Source organism: Myripristis murdjan, chromosome 19, assembly GCF_902150065.1.
Source record: "Myripristis murdjan chromosome 19, fMyrMur1.1, whole genome shotgun sequence".
Lineage (NCBI taxonomy): Eukaryota > Metazoa > Chordata > Actinopteri > Holocentriformes > Holocentridae > Myripristis > Myripristis murdjan.
The window spans coordinates 3,426,028-3,445,199 of NC_043998.1; the positions used below are offsets into that span (position 1 = coordinate 3,426,028).

A 19,172-nucleotide genomic window follows, 5' to 3' on the forward strand; every position below is an offset into this window, starting at 1 on the left:
AATTGTATGCATTTTAATCCATTAATGGACTGTTAATGCCACTGACTGATTAATGAAATTTCCCTCCTTCCTGCTCTGTGTATGTGTGTGTGTGTGTGTGTGTGTGGGTGGGTGGAGGGACTGGGTACGGGGATTGGGGGTTGGGTAGATGATGTAGAGGAGAGTGGACCACCAGTGCGGGCGGTCTGGCCTGCCGAGGTAACGTGTGGAACAGTTTTCTCCCCGCAGATAAAAGCAGCATCCAGGAATGTTCCATATCTGCTCGCCTTACTGGACCCTTCGGACCACAGCTGCCAAAAGTCTGTCGTTCGCCCGGCCGTGCACACTGACCTGCAGGCAGGCTGGCTCTTTGGCCTGGAGGCTATTGTGTGTAAAACTGGGCGGTTTCCATTAAAAGTAGAGCACGTGTGCAGAGAATAAGGGACTGTTCGCCGTCATTACAGAAAGTGTTTAACACAGAGATATTAAAGGTTAAACAGGTTCAAACCAATTTATACAGCGAGGAGACTATAATGAAGCTGCTTTACCATGCAGGCATCTTTCAAAGAGTGTGCTATAGAGATTCTGGGGAGGGGAGGGGGCTGAATTAAGGTTAACGTCAAGAGTATAATTGAGTCCAAATCTTTTATCTTACTTTTATCGCTGAAAATGTTTCAGTTAGATTGCATATCTAGAACACACATCCTGAAATTTGTCAGCCGTGATGTCTTGTGACTACTGTACAGAGTGAAAATGTCAGTGGTAATTTAACTGTGAAAATCAAGACCAATGTGTACAAGTAGTCCAGTTAACAAAATTTGCCGTCTAGATGCTTGGAGATATTTTGTTTTGCGATTTTACAACCAATTGTATTATGTTCCGTCATAAAAGGAAATTTAGATTCGTGAGAATGCCAAATGGAGTTACAGTGTGCATAGAGTTGGATTAGGTTATGGTTTATGATGGGTTCGATGGGAAATTATCTCCCTCTTGAACCAATAAATGTCAGACACACTGGGGACAATTCCTCAATAAAAATGACATTTTACAACAGGGTCTGTTTTTGTGTCTATAGATTCACCATGTCTGCACATTCTGTTTCTTTTGCCTAAGGGGGTCAAAAAGGACAAGCGTGCTTCTGTTTTCCATGTGCTTTATTTGAGTGAAACCTTCAGTTATCATTGAGTTTACAACCGTGGTAGGGAAATTGTTCAGCCTGCAATCAAAACAGTTTATCTTTGTTTATTGACAACAATTTGTTCTCAAGAAGGTTTGCATAAAAAGCATTAATTGACTTAGGATTCGCATGTTGTATCCATTAATACACAGAGCTGCGGTTCCAGCTACAGGAAGAAAGCTGCAAATCTGCAATCGATGGAAAAAAATTGCTTCAAAACCCAACATTATTTCAGCGGGGAGGAAGAGACAGTCCATTTTGCAAATTGACTCCTTCAGGAGACTGCGGTCTTGCAATATCCTCGCCTCCCCCATGTATTTCTCTGTTGGGAGAGATACACAAAGCAGGAAACTGATTCTCTGAAGACGGCCATGGATTTATGACACACAGGCAAGTGCGACTGAGCAAGACCTATTCCCATCTGGGCTGGGAGCCACTGCCGCTCTTTGAGATTTATGACAAGGATGACACAGCTGATTACTCTCGGTTACTGAAAAGAATTGGACATGGACTGCATTCGGCTTTGTTTTGTGTGTGTGTTTTTCACAGGGCAACTGGAACCGCACTAACCCCACTTTGTCTTGGGTCGTCTCCTTCTCAGGAGACAAGTGACTTGATCTTCACCAAACGTCCGGGCTTTCCAGCACCAAAGTTTCCCATGGACAAATACTAAATTAGACTTGTTGTGGTCAAATATATAATTAAATAACACATCCAGACTAATGGGAAAAACACATTGAGTGTTGCACATGCTGTCTCTGGATGTGAGGAAATGTGGAGACTTCACTTTGACCCCAGAAACCGCATGTGCTGTGGACTTTTCCTTATTCCTCTTGACAAATTTGTGGGCTCTGCGTTTTGCTGTGGCCAAACCCTGGACTTTGAGAGTTCAGCCAAACCAAATAAAAGCCGTACAATAGCTGTGGAGTTGTTATGACCCCTTCAACCCAGTCTGGGACATGCTTCTGGATCGTGGTGCTGGACTCACTGAACCAGCAGGCTGCAGAGTGTCACCTTGTCTGATGCCCTTCCCCCACTTTCCAAGTGCTGCCACCAAACCGAGATAGTAAAGAGAAACGCGAAAAATGCTCTTGTTCTCACCCGGTCAATAAATCACCGTGAGTTCAAGTTCAAGTGAAAACTCCAAATAGGAAACAGAGTGAAGACAGATGGCAATTCGTTTTCCTCACACTACCATTTAACGGATGTTATGAAATTAGATGGCAAAATTATACTTTGTATTTGGGCAACACAGAATGTAACCCAGTGTGTGTGCCTCTTGAACACTTTGAAACAACTGTGTCCACTCTTCTCTGTCCCGCTTTTGAGCTGTATCGCCAATACTTCTCCGAATGGGAAAAACTGGGGTGACACATACATTTACTATACATTTTGCAGGAGGGGGGGGCTATTCGTGTCAGGAGAGACAAAGAACAGATGGACACATTGGTTGACATCAACTTGGAATAAGTGTGGTTTTCTCACAAACCACTTGCCCCTCCCAAAGCCTACTTTTAGGCCTTTGGGAAGCATAGAGTCCATTCCACGGGTCTCATTCCTCCTAGCTGTTTGGATGAGACTTTGGGTGAAAGGGTTGTGCTGTGAGATTGATGAGCCATGGCCAATTAGAGGCTTAGCCTCGGAGGCCCACAAAGACACCATGATCTCAGACATAAACATTGGCGGCCATAGGGCCTGAGAATACCTGTTGTCCATGGATAGAGGGCATGCCTCAGGCCGCCAGCTGGGAAGGACACCAGTTCTAATGCTTCACCAGCCAAAAATACCTTTAAACAGAAGGTAGCTGGCATTTTAGAGAACAACAAGAGTCTGTCCCACAGGCTCATACCGTGGTGATCTCAGTATTCCAGTATGGTGCCATCCCAGAAGGGACACGGGGCGGGGTGGCGGATGGCTGCTCCATCTGACACCCTTTAGTTGACGAGCAACAGGGCGCCAGCCAGGGGCTTGTTAGACAAACTCTGACAACAAGACGCTGCCCTTGAAAATCAATTATAAACAGGAGAGCGTCTCTGCATCTGTTTCTGCTTGGAGTTATGCAGCAGTGTCTGTGTTTCTCTTTCTTTTTTTTGGGAGGTCTGACTCCAGCCATTCAAATGGCCATCCCTGTGGGATTAATGATGGCACTAAAGCCTCTGGGACAGTGCTTGTAAATCAGAGGATGAACTGGGGTGATGACAGGTCTGGGAGGCCTCTGTTATTTGACTAGGCCATTTATTGGGGCTTCTTGGGAGGGGGTGTCTCATTATAGGCGCTTAGAGCTTTCCCCAGTGTGGGACATGTAAAACAAGAATAAAAAATGATTTGGCCATTTGGTGAGGGCCATATGCGGATGGCATGCAGCCTGTATGGTGAGAGAGGGCCTTTCTTATTAATGTCTATTAATGCCCCTTCAGCACTTTGCTTACACAACCTGGAGCCAATGTTACCTTCAATTGATTCAACATGTCACCTTTTCACCAGCAAGCACCGGGGATTTGTGTTTAAAATAGCAAACTGAGTAAATTCCTTGCCCCTTGAAATCGCTAAAGAGAGCCCCTTTCCTCTTGCCATACCAATTTCACAGTACACTAGACAACCAGAGAGATCCTAGCACTGTGCAGGCCCATCAATCTTGCTAACATGTGCTTTCCCCTGCAGAATGAAGTGTTTGTTCACCTTGAATCTGCATTAGGCATTTTTTTCTAAATATATAAATTTTATATAAAAATGAAAACTGTTGCAGATTTATCGTAAAAACAGAATTAGTCCCTTTTTTTGTTTTGTTTTGTTAGTATGCTGCACAATCTAGACAGTCTCATTTTAAGATCGCATCATATAGATATGATCATATAAGAAATGTATATTCTGTTTAACATTTCTAAGCTTATATATATATATATATATATATATATATATATATATATGTGTGTGTGTGTGTGTGTGTGTGTGTGTGTGTGTGTGTGTGTGTACATATATATACATACATGTATCAATATTATATATATATATATATATATATATATATATATATATATATATATATATACACACACACAGCAAACTCATACAACAAGAAAACAGTCTTTCAGTGTTTGCACTAGATATAGGCTACTGTATTTTTTTCATTAAAATCTAATATTCCCATGCTGACATCAACATGTTTTACTCTTGTGAAATGTATACTTCATCATTCTGCAACAATACCAGCTCTGACTCCTTTTGTGTCTCTCTTTCTCTTCCGAGAGGATGTTTACAGCCTTTTTTTTTTTTTATCTTTTCAAGATGCAGCGGAAGCAGTGTGATAAAAGGCCCTCATATTGAGACCACCACCAGAGACAGAATAACTGTAAAGGGCCTCTGAAAGACCCCTTGGGTTGAACAGACCTCACCGACTCCTCCTATTGTTACTGAGCCATTCCACTCCAGTTTGTCCATCTGTTCTTCAGGTCCTGCCTTTTAGTCCACCTTATGGTCAGAAGGAATTGAAAGCATTTGTGAGCTCCACACTACTTCTGTCTTCACTCACTGGAGCATGTCATGCATTCATCAAAGCAATGGAAGATACCTGATTTTAGAACAAGCCTACAGAGCAAAAGCTAGATAAGAGAGGGTGGCAATATATTTAATTCACAGCAAACCCTCAGAAGCAAACACTGTTTTCCAACTAAAAACTCTAACAAGAAAAAAAAAGATGTACTACAATAATCCACATGTTTAATAGGACGTACACCAAATTATATAGTAGCCTAAATGCATCAGACCTAAGCCACAAAGCGGCCTGCTTAATGGTCAGGCAGAGGGATAAGGAGAGCTGATTCCCTGGAATTCATTCCCCGAGGTGGCCCAACTCCCATTCACTGGCAGAGGATGAACTATTCCTTAATGCTATAAACAAATATTATTCCATTCCAGTGTGGAGGAGGAGGGGCGGTGGTATACTCATGAATGAGCCTGTTTGTTAATGTGCGAGGCCCTGACGCTCTGCTGGGGCTGTCAGTCATCTGCAGCGGTAGCCTACAGATTGGTATACAGAAGATTATGGTTTGACGCAGCGCCCTGCACACCCATAAACTTGGCAGATTTCATTCCTACCGTCAACAACTGCATTTCTGCAATCCGGGAGACGCAATGGGAAACAAAAAAAGAAAAAAAAGGCAATATTGAAATTCTACAACAGCACCTTACATAAAAGGTAGAGTGTAAAACAAAGCAATACACCCGTTATTTAGCACTAACATAAAAAAAAAAGTGATGCAAAGAGGTTGACCGGGTCAGTGTGGAATGAAATCTTGTAGAACAGCACATAATGGTTATCTCCTGTAATAAAGGTGCTCTTGCGCTGGCTCCGGGATGGCCTCGCGAGTATTGGTGGCATTCATCAGCCCTGCATCTTGATGGAGCAAGAAGATTACACTGTGTAATCTTGCCAGGGAAGGAGGGGCTGGCAGCAGCTTGGAATGAATGAGATGAATCAGGAGAATGGGATGCCCAGTTTGGATTGCATGCAGCGGGATATGTGTTCATTGACAGCACCTGCAATTATAAAGGGAATCAGCAACACGGCCATTCATGAAACATATCATACACATGGCAGTGCATGTGCTCTACATATTGTATGAACAAAATGTTGACACTGACAGAATTAGAAATTAACATTTAACATCTATCATTACACATCTTTTCTTTATATGCACAGTCACACCACTATGAGCTTGCGTCAATGAGATGTTATTTTTTTAGCAAAGGAAACATTGCATTGAAACTTTCCTTCATTGTGAGAGTAGAAATCAGAAAACAGCCAGTTGTATTGTTTTTGATTCCAGCCGTCTCTGTTTGAGAGGTGGAGTGGGGCTGCAAAGCGAAAGCAGGCGAGGGGTGTTAATCAGGAGGTCCCACTGGCAGCCAGGGCCATCACGATGATCACACACATAAATAACAGGCCAAGCAGCGGGGCTCGGCAGAGGACATACAAGGGCAGGAGGCAAGAGGCCAGACATTGAATTAGAAGGCAATTTGGAGTTAAATGAATCCCATCTGCAACTCAGATTTATTGGTCAGTGACAAAAAGTGCTTTTCTGGTAACCTGGCTTCAGACAAAATTTAAATCCAGCTGATGTTTGTTACTCAAACTAAACAAGATATTACATATCAGCTGGACTGAGTAAGACTGCATTTTTCAGGCACAAGGAGGAATTTAGCGCATAGTGGGAGGCTTGCAGTCATTAGATGCTCTCCAGGGAATGAAAAATAAACACTTAGTTGGATCTTTTTTGAAACTTTGGTAACATTTGGTAACAAACTACTACATATAGCTCCAATCACAAAGTTGCTGCCAGGTTACACTGGAATAATTCACTCATATCAGGCAGTATACTCAGTATACTCAGTAATCTCTTCTATCCTAATACCTTAAAGCTGTTAATGTTCAATAATGAATCATTCACTACTATCTACTGGCTGTAGACTGAATTCAGTTAATTTAACTCTCAGATTTTTCCCAGCTCCAACATGCATTTAAGATATTTGAATATTTTGAACAGTATCCATTTGTCACCTTTTGCCTTTTGATTGCTTGCTATAACAAAACTGTATTGGGAAAAAAATAAATAAAACAGAGTTGTGGGAAGCATACAGCATCATTAAAATGAGAATGGAGAAAATGAGGTCAGCGTTATTTATCATTATGATGATGCAGATGTAAGATAACATCAACATATTAGTTTACCAGCCTCACTGCATGCTATGATACTCGCCTATGGCACCACTATAGCATCTCAGTAGTGACATGTTAGTATAGTATTCAATGGCTCAGCAGTACACCATTTTTTTTTTTTTTTAGTTTATATTTGTTATTTTTCTATTCTGTTTCTTGACATTGCATTTAAGCTTACACACACACACACACACACACACACACACACATATATGTATATGTATATATATATAGATATAGATATATATATATATACATATATATAGATATAGATATAGATATATAGACATATATGTATATATGTATATCTATATCTATATATAGATATATATATATATATATATATAAATTTTTCACTTGTGTTTCTTATTATTACTTGTGTTTCATTTCTCTATCTGATGATGCCATTTAGTTTTGCAGTAATATATGATCGCTATAATTGATTTAGGTTATGCATCACATGACACTTGACATCATTATTGACATAATGCCACCTGTCACACGCGCTTGCACGTTATGTGTCTGCAGGCACGTATTCAACGCTTTCGAGGGGAACCGACGTCTCGCGAGCGGTGCATGCGCCTCCCCCGGAAGTGCTTCTCTTTACCTAACGAGGTCAGTAAGATGGCGGCTTGCTGCATGTGAAGGGGACGAGACGGGAGCCGGCTTCATGCTTCAGGAACATGTTTAAATCGCCATGCAGCAGACTCTCGGGTAACAGCAGAGAAAACACACGATGTCGTTTAACACGCTGTTATATTTGAGAGTAATATTTAACGTGCGGCCGCTGAAAACACCACGGCAAGCTAACATAGCGGCTAGCTTAGCATAGTCACATAACGTTGTTATGAGGTGTTTGGCAGCCGGCTAGCTATGACCTTAAATAAAAGTCAACCGCATGTGCAAAGAACACCTTAAGTTAGCAGCTGCTTTTATCACGACGTAATTAATAACACTATTTTATGGTGAATTATGTGGTTATTTAAAGCTACCTTTATTAAGTAAACTAAATGTGGCAGGAAGTGTGTGCAACTTCAATATTATGGGGTCGCCGTCGATATAAAGGCATTTTAAATCAATATCTTCACATATAACGTGTAATAAACTCTGTGTATTTGTCATGTGATTTGTTGGATACAAGTTTGAAAGGTTTTTGTATTTTCATACCGTTTATGTTTATCACAGTGCTAATTATAGTGACTGAATGTTTCCTCTAATGCTTATTATAGGTCTGGTGGGTGCAAGTGTGAACCAGAAATTAGTAAGAAATGTCCCTAGAAGTAACCAGAGTGCTCGCAGCCTTATCCAGCTCTGCAAGAGGGAGCCATCACACTGGATCACATACCAGCATCTGAACTTCCTGAAACGCCAGGTGGTCATTTTATACAACATGTTTTGATGGTTGAAAGTTATTGCATATGCTCTTTCTCCACGTCTTAAAATGGCTAATGATTACATACAGTATATTTCTGTGATTAGTGAAATTACTTGACAAGTCTTTGTATTGATCGCCTTTTCCACCCCTTTCCAGTATGTGGCAAAGGACAACAATGAGCTGCTGCAGCGTGCCATCCCTAAACAGACACCTGTTCTGACTATTGTGGACGAGCAAGATGACAGTGTGGTGAGGCAGGTGCAACAAATACCAACTATTGATCCGGGGGTCCCAGACCTCGTGCCTCAACGGCAAGATGCCACCGGAGAAGCAGTGGCACAGCCTGCGACATCCGCTCTCAAGTCCACCACGGGAAAGACCGCAGCACAGACGAATTCTGTTCTCAGTGCAGTTGCAAACACAGAAGAGGTTCCCCATGTGCAGGTGGAGACCGATGAGGCCAGGGAGGCGCGTCTGGACAGACAGTGGAAGGAGCTGAAGGTTGATTTGGCTGAGTTACCGGACATCTACGCCAGACTCGCCAAAATTAAACTCACAGGTACGGCACATGAGGAGCCTTTGTAGATATTATAGATTACATTGGATAAAATGAAATGTTTACATATGAAAAGCTTGCATACAGAATTGTGTCCATAATTGTGTACCAGGCCACATATAACAGCTCGTGCTTGGATGCAAATCAGAACTGTGTAAGCAGAGCAGATGCATAGTGCGTAGGAGCCACTGGTATTTACTAGAGAAAAGCTCCTAGTTGCCTGAGGCTTTTGCAGGATGGGAATACACGACTGACCACTTAAAGACCCCATGAAATGGACTCTCACTTTCTTGATTTGATGTACAGTACACAGCATAAAATAGTACACTCCTACAGATTTCTCAGAAAACTAGCCATATCCCTCTGGAATTAATACTATCTATACACTACCTATACACTAAAATAGTCGTGCAAATATGGTTTATTGGCTTTAGATTACCAGAAACAGTACCAAAAACAAAACTGGAATTTCACTAACAAAATGATTTATGCTTATGTTGCAAAAATGAGTACACCCCAATGAATGTCTTCAAGGTAAAACCTGATCAAATTCTAATTAACAGGAATTCACCAACAAATGAGTCTAGTCAATTATCACAGAGGTGGCCACCAGATAATTGACAATTAAGTGTTTTATTTATGGGAGAAAATCCACTCCCATTCAATGCTTACAAAAATGGCGTCACATGGAAAAGAAATGTTGCAAAACCTAAGAGAGAAAATAACAAAGAGGTTAAGGTTACAAGAAAATTTGTAAAGCATTGCTAGTAAGTTGACATACAGTAACAAAAGTGATCCAAAAATCGAAAAAGGATGGACTTGTGGCAAGCTCGCTGAGACGTCCAGGTTGTCCACGGAAGTTAACACCTCGACATGAGCGTTTTGAGATGAGAGGAGTTGAAGTTAATCAGTGTCCAGGTTCAGCACTGTTAGCTAAAGCATTAGAAAGTCAAACTGTGGTGGGTGTTTCTTGTGACACAGGAGTGGCATGCATGGGTGACATCCATGAAGGAAGCCACTGCTGAGGCCCAGGCACAAAAAAGCCCGTTTAGCATTTGCCAGGGACCATGCTGACAAAGCTGAAGACTACTCGGACTCTATACTTTGGAGTGAGATAAAAAATTTTTGGCACTGAAGTGGAGTACAATGAAAAATGCATGGTACTAACAATAAAGCATGTTGGTAGCAGTGTTCTTCTGTGGGGCTGCATGAGTGCTGCAGGTGTTGTGGAGCTGCATTTCACTGAATGCATCATGAATTCACAGACATACTTTGAAATACTGAAAGAGAAGGTGCTAACATTGCTCCGTGCCCTCAGTCGCCAGGTACTCTTTCAACATGATGACACAAAACGTACAACTAAGGCCGCTGGTTCATTTCTGTGGAAAAAACAGGGTGAAAGTGATTCGGTGGTTGAGCATGTCACCAGACCTCAACCCAACAGAAGACTTGTGGGAAGTTCTGAAAAGACAAGTTGAGCGTCAGTCTCCATCCAGCATCCACAATCCACAATCAGTTCATCTTCCAAGAATGGGGAAAGATAGATGTAGCAGTAACTTGCCAACTGTCCATTTAATGTGTAGATGATCGGTGCTGTTCTTAAAAATCAAGGAGCTCACACAAAATATCAGATTTGGCTAGAATTTGTTATAGGGTGTAATCATTTTTGCAAACCCTCATTTGAATAAAATGCATTATTTCTTTATCCTAATAATATTAGGTGAGCACACTTTTATTTTAATGAAATAAATGTTTAATGAGATCACTGTATTTTGTCAAAATACAGCACACTGAGAAATGGATAGAAGTCTTAATTTTCAAAGGGGGTGTACTTATTTATGCTGTGTACTGTATTTCCTTTAGAAACAGTGTGTTTGGGCGGCACAGAGGTCAGGGAGGGATCATTCACAAGTGTAAACCAATAGGGCAGTCCTAAGCCTAACCCAATAGGATAGTGTGGCAGAGAAATATGCAACACAACATTTTACTTGAAGGTATAGGTGGATGAGAGGGTTGTTTACAGATTTGTGAAGGTTTTATGGGTTGAAATTTACACCCATTAGTGCAGGATCGTGTCGCTATTTAGGGTACTGTTTTACAGAAAGAAGTCATGTGAGGTCATACCGTCATTTCATGATGACTTTAAAATGGACCTCAGGAGTATGATGTGGATGATTAGAAGCTAAAGGTGCTTGACAGCTGAGGCTGGGACTAGGGTGAGAAGCACTGACCAAGATAGAGTTCAGTCTGCCACTATTTAGGTTTGTACCACTCACAGAGGTAGCTTTTATTTTTCTTTTTTTAAAACTTGTGTGTGGAGGCATCAAATGGTTGCTTGGTGGGTTAGTTAATAAGTTAAACTATGTGATGCATTGCTATTAAACAGTGCAGTAATAATAATAATAAAACTTTATTTGTATAGCACCTTTCATACAAGAATTGCAGCTCAAAGTGCTTCACAATAAAAGAAGAACATTTGAAAACATTAAAATAAAACATTAAAAACAGCACACGGTGGAATTAAAAAGAAAAGGCTAAAAACGAGAACTTTGAAATAAAACAAAAGATGCAAATAAAACAATAAAAGACAACAGTAGAAATGTTGGATGTGTGATCATGATATATTTATAGTGTTGATGTTGGGTGTGTGATCATGATAAATATAGTGTAGTGGGAGGCTTCATAAATTGGATTTTGGCAGATAACATCATATTTTCCTCTGTCGTAGTATTAATATTTGGCTAATGTCCTAAACTGTCAGCCGGCAGCGTATTCTGTGAAAAATAAAAGCTCAAGAGGAAAGTCAGTTACGGCCATCCAAATGTAGGCTTTCTTTTAATCTTGCACACTTACAATCGTATGTCCTGTTTTGCCCTATCATTTTTGTTTGCTGGTTTTAGCTCTGGTGGTTGTGACTGCAGCAGCCGGCTATGCAATGGCTCCAGTGCCCTTTGACCCAGCTATCTTCATCCTGTCTTCTGTGGGAACAGGACTCGCCTCATGCACTGCCAATTCAATCAACCAGGTCAGTTACTTACGAGATCAATCCTATGAGTCCATGTCTGTCTATTTATGTGTTTGTGTGTGTGAATGTGTTCTTTTGCACAGCACATCTACTCAAAGTACAGGTCACTGCAACGTAGAACTTGAGAAAAAACGGGTTATTAGTGTCATTCATGGTAGGTTCGTAATTGCACTACATTATATTACTTCCCTATTAATATTTTATTAGCAGTGTTAGCTGTTTCATATTTTCACTTTAATCTAAGATTGCTGAGTATGTCATGAATGTGCAAATACAGACGGGATTGCAAGGAGTGAGCAAGCAAAGAACACTGTTTTCATGTCTTTCCACCTTGGTACACCTTGCCATTATGATAACAGGGCATTAACACAATGTGAACACCACAACATGAAATAGTTATACCAGTTACCAGCATAGAGGTGATGAGCTAATACAATTTTGCTCCATAAATCTGCATAATAATAAGGAAAAATGGGGCAGCATCAAATCGTTTGAGTGCCTCTTGTTTTAAAAAGCAGCATTTTATTTTTATGATCGCACACCTCTGTCACTGCAGTTATTTTTTCTGAGGTTGCAGAAGTTTTGTTTTTAATGCTGGTACGTTTTCTACATCAAAGCCACATCATTACGGTTTAACGTAGAGACTCGTCAAGTGCAGTCATATGGATCCTCAGTGAAAACTTATTGTACCGCAGGAAAATTGAGGTTGGGTTTAATTCCCAAAAACCAGTGAAGTCATCACATAATATGAGTCTCATAGGGCTTTTTTGTGAGGCCTCTGAGTAAATGTATCATCAAAATGGCTAAAATCTAGGCCAAGGAATTAGATATGAGTGATTAATCACATTTCACTTACTCATGAACTACACACATCTTAAACAAACATAAATAATAAACACATGGCCTGGGTAATTGCAATAAACAGTAACGATTTTGCAATTATTCAAGGGTTTAACTCCGCTTACTCCCTATGTTTGGATGCTACAGTTGGTCTTTAGTCTGTTTATTTTTTTTTTTAAGCACAATTTTCTTTTTGGAAGGAAAATGAGAGCTCATCTTGGAGCTGGCAAGTTATTTGTTACTCTTGTAGTGCATAGTGTGTTGCGTGTTGTACAAACATGAACATGCTTGTTGACAGACACCCGCATCCAGAGTTGTCTCACCATTCTGCCCATGCTGTCCTCGAAATTACTGCAGGAGCCAACACAGCCTCATGTTTGACCTGCACTACATTCCTCTTTCGCTATGCATCTCAAAAATGCATTTAGGGGTCTGTAATGCTGTTATTATGTCCCTGCTGAAAGCTTTTTTCGTAACTATAAATAAAGAAGAGCAAGTGCGCCTGGACGCTTATAATGCCTGGAATAATCAGGGCCTCCCTCTGTTGCCTAGTGTTGACGTTATGCGTAGGAATTTGCTCCGTGACTTAAGAATATTAGTTTAATGGATGACCTCTCCCTCAGCCCTGGATTGAACTCCACTTAGCAGCGTCCTTGGCCTGTAATTTGGCAAGGGCCCTGATTACACTGCAGGTTCCTGCCCTCAGGGTCAAAAAGCAGTCCCCCCCTCCCCTTCCAGTCAGCCCTCAGCAGCCAAGTTCCAAGCACTGCCTCCCTTGTTCAAAACGAAAATGGAGTGCTCACCCAGTTCAAACAAACTTAGACTTTGTTCCAGTACTCATCTTCTTGGACCTGGACTTTCATAGTTGTTTTCTCCAGTGTGTCATCTTAAAGGGTGACGTCTATGGATCTGAATGTACAAATGTTTGCCTAGCACTGTTCTTGTGGTCAGGTTTGAATAGTGTCAATCAGTCCATCTCTTTGGTTAGAATTGCACTGTCTCCTCAGTGGCATGGAACTGAACTGCGCTCCCTCTCCTCTGTATACCTCCACCTCACACTGTAGCAGGTGTGTAAATATCCTTCAGGTATGTGAAAAATGTCCCCCCTCTCCTCGGGCACTAGAGGGTAACCCAGACTCCAGCTCCAAGTAGTTCACAGTGTTGAGAGATGTGAGAGGCGGCAGCCAGTGTTCCTACCCTGGGTGTCCCTTCATCTGCGGGCCCACCCTCATGTCAGCCCTGTCAATCTTCATTTTCTCCATAGCCTCAGCCCTGTGGATAGGATATGATACGGCTTCGTATTTCATTGAGACAATGTCATTTGCCTTTCATCATCTCCCTTTTGGCCTCCCCCAATCAGGTTCAGTTTCAAACTTGGGGTGAACGGGAAGTTTGTGCGAAGATGAAGATCAGAACAGACGTGGGTCAAACTGCAGTTGCCAAAGAGACTAATGTTTGTTTAAACTTTGTCAGGCTACCAAATGCATTGAGTTGTCTTTCACATTTCCAGAACAGCTTTGATAGAGTGGGGTATTTCTTTCTTTCTGGGTAATATAAACAAAATCAAATATCACAATCATCATCTTTGACTGAATACCTCTATTGAGACTGTGATGATATTGAAGGGATTACTGTTAATGTTTTCATAAGATATTTAATCATGAGATTTCTGATATACAGCCATTAGTAGTGTGGGTGTGATAATGAAAGAGAACATTATATTACAATATCCAAAATCCTACATGTCTAGCCTCATCACAGTAACAATACAATATTGATATGTCGCTCAGCTCTACTCATTGTATGATACTATAAAGTACACAGCCCCCTCCTAGTATGTTAACACAAAAAAAAGATTTGAATTTACAGGCCCGGAGAGACTCACTGTTGGATTGACAGCTAAGTTGGAGCTTTGGGTGGATGCAGTTAGTTTGGAGACAGGCAGTGCTGAACATTTAGGCCAGAACACAAGGGCCAGAGTGAGGTAGTATTACAGTGAAGGACAAATAGGCAGCCCGTTGATTTGTTGTGTTTGAGGTGCTTTGCTTTGAACTCTTAATGGGCAGAGACATTAAAGGTTGGCTGTGCGCTTCAGTTCGCATTTATTGCGTAAAGATGTACAAAGCAAGAGGCAGGTCAAATGTTAAAGTCTGTTAACAGGCAAAATGCCATATAATAATGATATCCAGGAGGCTTTGTTAGGGGATTTTTGGGCATCAAACTGTTCATTTTTGCATTAGAGATGTAGATGAAAAGCGTCAGAGCCCAAGGCATTATTGGAATGCATCAAATGGTTTCTGTGTAAGTAAATATACAGTGAACTGTAAAGAGACCCTCGTGGAATATTACTTCAACATTTTCCTCTCCTCACACGGATGGCCTTGTGTTTCTTACGCCTTAAGAAAGCAAAGCCTGAGATTCATGGGTGCTTACACTGTGTTTGAGAGCATAATCTTTTTGAGGCCAGGGTCTCTTTTTTTTGTGGGGAATAGTTTGCATGAAGACTGACTGCTTCATTCACAGTTCAGTTTCCTCATGTCCCATTTTGTCTGTCCCTCTGTGGTGACAGATGTGTTTGCATGTCATCGTAGTCTCAACTGGCAGGACGGATAGATCAGATTAAACACTGTTTCTAATAAATTTGCAAACTGTCTTCCACTGAGGCTAACTTTGAAGTACAATATATGAGACAGTCAACCAGCCTTTTCAGATTTATTTTCTTCTTTTAAATACTTTGACAGAATTGGTTTGTATTTTTCAGTTACAAAATGGTTAAAAGAATACTAAACGGTAGAAGAGCAAAACTTATTTGTAGTTGGTAGTGTCTCCCATCACTTGTCTGGGTACATGCCCCAGTATATACGATGCACCAGTAGTTGTTGGTTTTGCTTTGTTTGAAGGAGGATGTAATTTTCGTCAGTGTAATTATACACACAGAAGCACAGGGGATGTCATGTGTGACACATAATCACCCGTTGAACTGCCTCTGCGGCGACACTTTGTATGTTGTTGCGTCAGCCTGACACATTCAGGATCCTCTCTCAGCTCTTTGTCTTTTGAAAGAGACACACCCTCACCTTTGTGTAGCTGATCTCAACATTTGGTCGTTTGTTTAGTTTTCATAATTCTGAGGAGATCAACTTGGGTGTAGAGGAGAAAATGGTTATACTTTTTGGATGTGGTGTCAGCTTTTGTCTTTGTCTCCATTTTTATCTTGGAAAAAGAGTTGTTACATTATATCAGTGTGATTACATGTGATCAAAGCTAGGTGGCTTTTTCTATGAATAATCAAATCAAAGCTTGACAAATCAAAGCAAAAAGATCCTAGTCAATATCACTTCCTATGGACTCTGCCGATCTGCCCTAATCCCTCAATACTTTGCATCTAAGAGGCAGAGGGTTTGCAAGTATGTGACCACACAGCTGTTGATTTACCTTGAGGTTATTGGAGAAAATGTGTTGAGGGAGAGAAAAATGCTTTTGCTCTTGGAAGTGGCGGCAAGACCTTCAGTAGTGCTGTCAAAAGTCAAGGCAGCTCCCAGTCCCGCTGGGAAGTGCCCATAGGGCACACAGAAATGTTGTGGTTTCTTTTTAAAATGTTACCCCATTTAGGAACTGACGGAAGGGTGTAAGCACTTGGAGTCACGTAACAATGGCATGTCACTGTCTAGAGTTTCTCACCACAGTCAAAAGACTTCTAGCTGTCATGTCTGTCTTACTACAGTCAGAGAAGACGACCAGCTCTGGTGGCAGAGGGATGTTGTTTGATTTTCAAATTCATGTAGATCTCTCTCAGACTCTTATTTGTGAACATTTCAAGTGGGCACAATGCAACATTTGTTGGGTCTTGCTTGGACTGCCACTGAAGCTGACTTAAAGGAGTTCACTGATACTGGATGACTGTATCCTGTAGAGACAACTGGTCTGGAGCTTGAAGGAACAGGTGAAGTGGATAGAAACCTGGCTGATGGAGGTGGAGTTAGCAGCTAGTGGAGTCCTGGAGGTGGTCTGTTCTCACCCTGGGGCCTCACACTAGCCTCCCCGGGTGTTCCAGCCGTCATCGCCCTCCAGTCTGGCCACTACTTCAACTAATTGGATAATTTGGTCAGAAGAGAGCTTCAGGCTGGAGCCTAGAAGACCCTGGGGCAATCAGAGTTCCCTAGCAGTGTAAACAAGACCCCGATATGGCCTTTTACTGTCAAAATAGGATTGCTGGACTGTTTTGACAGCAGCTATAGTGTAAGTCACACCATATCAGCTTGCGTGTTTGTTTTGATGAAAATACAACTTGGCTTGTTTTGCGGCTATCTAGTGTCATTGCTGCTTTCGTGACCATGACAGTGAATCTTCTTTTGTGTCTGTGTGTCTCCCGCGGTGAGCTGTCTGAGGCTGGCACGCACAAGCGAGCCCCCACAAGCCCCCGGCCCATCTTCTCCTACCAGTCCAAGCTACGCCCTGCGCTCTTGTCCTGTGGAGGCATGTATTATTTACTCTCTCACCTCTTTCTGTGTGCATCTTGGTGAGCTTCCTCAAGCGTATGGGGTCATGGCTTAACATGGGGAATAGGTTATGCAGACATCTGTGCTATCAGCAATGTGCCAGCTCAGGTTTACATATGTTACTGTAGTATATTTGTTTTACATTTTTCAAACCATTTCAACAGCTGCACTTTATATTTTAGTAAAACAAAAACATCATAAATCATTTGGCAGTATTTATAGCTCAGGTCAAATCATTACGATTCAGAGAAATGAAACAAAAAAAATCAAATGTAAACCTAGATGATGTGTCTTTGTATTGAACCTGCGGTCCATGACAGCTGAGCAATTACACTCGAGCTCCAGCGGGCCATTTAGGCCTATTCTTCCAGGATTTTTCTTTTATTCAATGCAAAAGCTGCATCAAACTTTTTTCTTTTTGACATTTCTGTTTCCAAACCTACATAGGGCTGCTTTACAGTCAGCACAATAATAGGACATCTTCTATCTCTTACCTCCAATCTACCAGCATATGTATATCTATTGATTGATTGTATATAATTATTAGTGGCGTCAGTCTTAATTGTATTTACCCAAATGTTAGATTAGATTGGTGTGTTGCCAGCTGGAAAGTCCTTCCATCACGATCAAATGTACTGAGCCTCACTCAGTACTTATGCATTATGGCTTATAACCCATAATGCATGAATCTGGAAATGTTTCTAAGCCATACTGATGAAAATTTAAAAGCTTGTTTTCATGAAAGTTAGGCCTACAGTATGTCAAACCACACTTGGCTAATTTATGAAATGTTAGCGTAGTTTAACTGTCTAATTATTCTCTTACATAGACTGCTTCCTTTAAAGAACAGCTTTAGTGCCAATTTCACTGCTAACCCTTTGTGTTTGTGCCTCTCATTTTCCTATTTCTGTATAATGCCAGCAGTGTAGTTACATTTTCATCAAGTCATTAAAATAGAGCTCATTTATCAGTACTTTCAAAATGCTGTCCAAACCCTTCCAGATTGTAGCTGGATTTTCTAAATATATTTGGAGCAAACACAACTGAACAATTGCAATAGTCAACAGTAATTGGATAACATTAGATTATTGATTATTTTTTTTCTTGGAAGCACTTGTGGGACTCCCACCTCTCTTGTTGCCAACAGAATGAGACTAGTATCCCCATACCTTTCGCATACATTGGGAGTATCATCCAAGGCAATGTACTGACACTTAAATGAGTGTGTAAATGACCAGCCATTCATTCAGTTAGCTCTGGCTATTTCAATATGCATTGCTCATTGAAAAAAGGAAATTTATCTCCATTCAGGTTTTCTACATGGCTAATAAATCTACACAAAGATCTGTGGTAAAGACACAAAATATAATGCAAACATGGTAACATTTTTGAGAATAGAGTCCATACGGTTCTTGGGTAGCTGGCCTTGACTGCAGTAATAGATGCCAACATTTTTCCAGATATTTATTGGCCTCCTTGTTTCAGATAGACTCAAAGCAGGGTATAGTGTTCCATCGACAGTGTAATAGGTGGTAGCGACCTCTTTCATTTTGGGGGCTGCACAGTCGCTGGGCCCCAACTGTCAAGGCTGCACCAACAATTTCGAAGATTTGGCTGGTCTCGTTCTAGTTTGGGATACCTCGCATAACATGGTACCTCTTGAGAGGATCATTATTTGTAACAAGACCTTGTAGCTGCTCAGTCAAAACCCCAGCAACCACTGCATCTTCAAAGACAATGAAACCCCTCCACCCTGGATTTGTATCTGTCCCCTGCTGAGAGGTAGCAGCAGCAGAATATATGATTTCAAACGGGCACCGGCGAATTCCTGTAGCATGATGACATTGCTATCCTTTCTGTGCAATTTATTTGTGTTCTGCTTTAAAATCACTCCCCCACCCCCACCCCTTAGAGCACTTTTATCAAATTGTTTCAAACTAACCCTTATGCTGAGGTGAGCTGTATTTGTTTTTTCTTGAACATCCATTTCGCATGGAAGGCTTCA

The 19,172-nt window shown here is 41.2% G+C and overlaps 1 protein-coding gene across 1 annotated transcript in view; it reads left to right on the forward strand.

Moving 5' to 3' along the window:
* Nucleotides 1–7,433: 7,433 nt before the first annotated feature.
* Nucleotides 7,434–19,172, forward strand: part of cox10 (cytochrome c oxidase assembly factor heme A:farnesyltransferase COX10) — a 37,668-nt gene continuing 25,929 nt past the window's right edge. Inside the window, exons 1-4 of the mRNA XM_030078247.1 lie at nucleotides 7,434–7,586; nucleotides 8,102–8,244; nucleotides 8,404–8,806; nucleotides 11,704–11,828. Of these exons, the coding sequence (XP_029934107.1) occupies nucleotides 7,556–7,586; nucleotides 8,102–8,244; nucleotides 8,404–8,806; nucleotides 11,704–11,828 (702 nt within the window). The 5' untranslated portion in view covers nucleotides 7,434–7,555. The remainder of the gene's footprint in view (nucleotides 7,587–8,101; nucleotides 8,245–8,403; nucleotides 8,807–11,703; nucleotides 11,829–19,172) is intronic.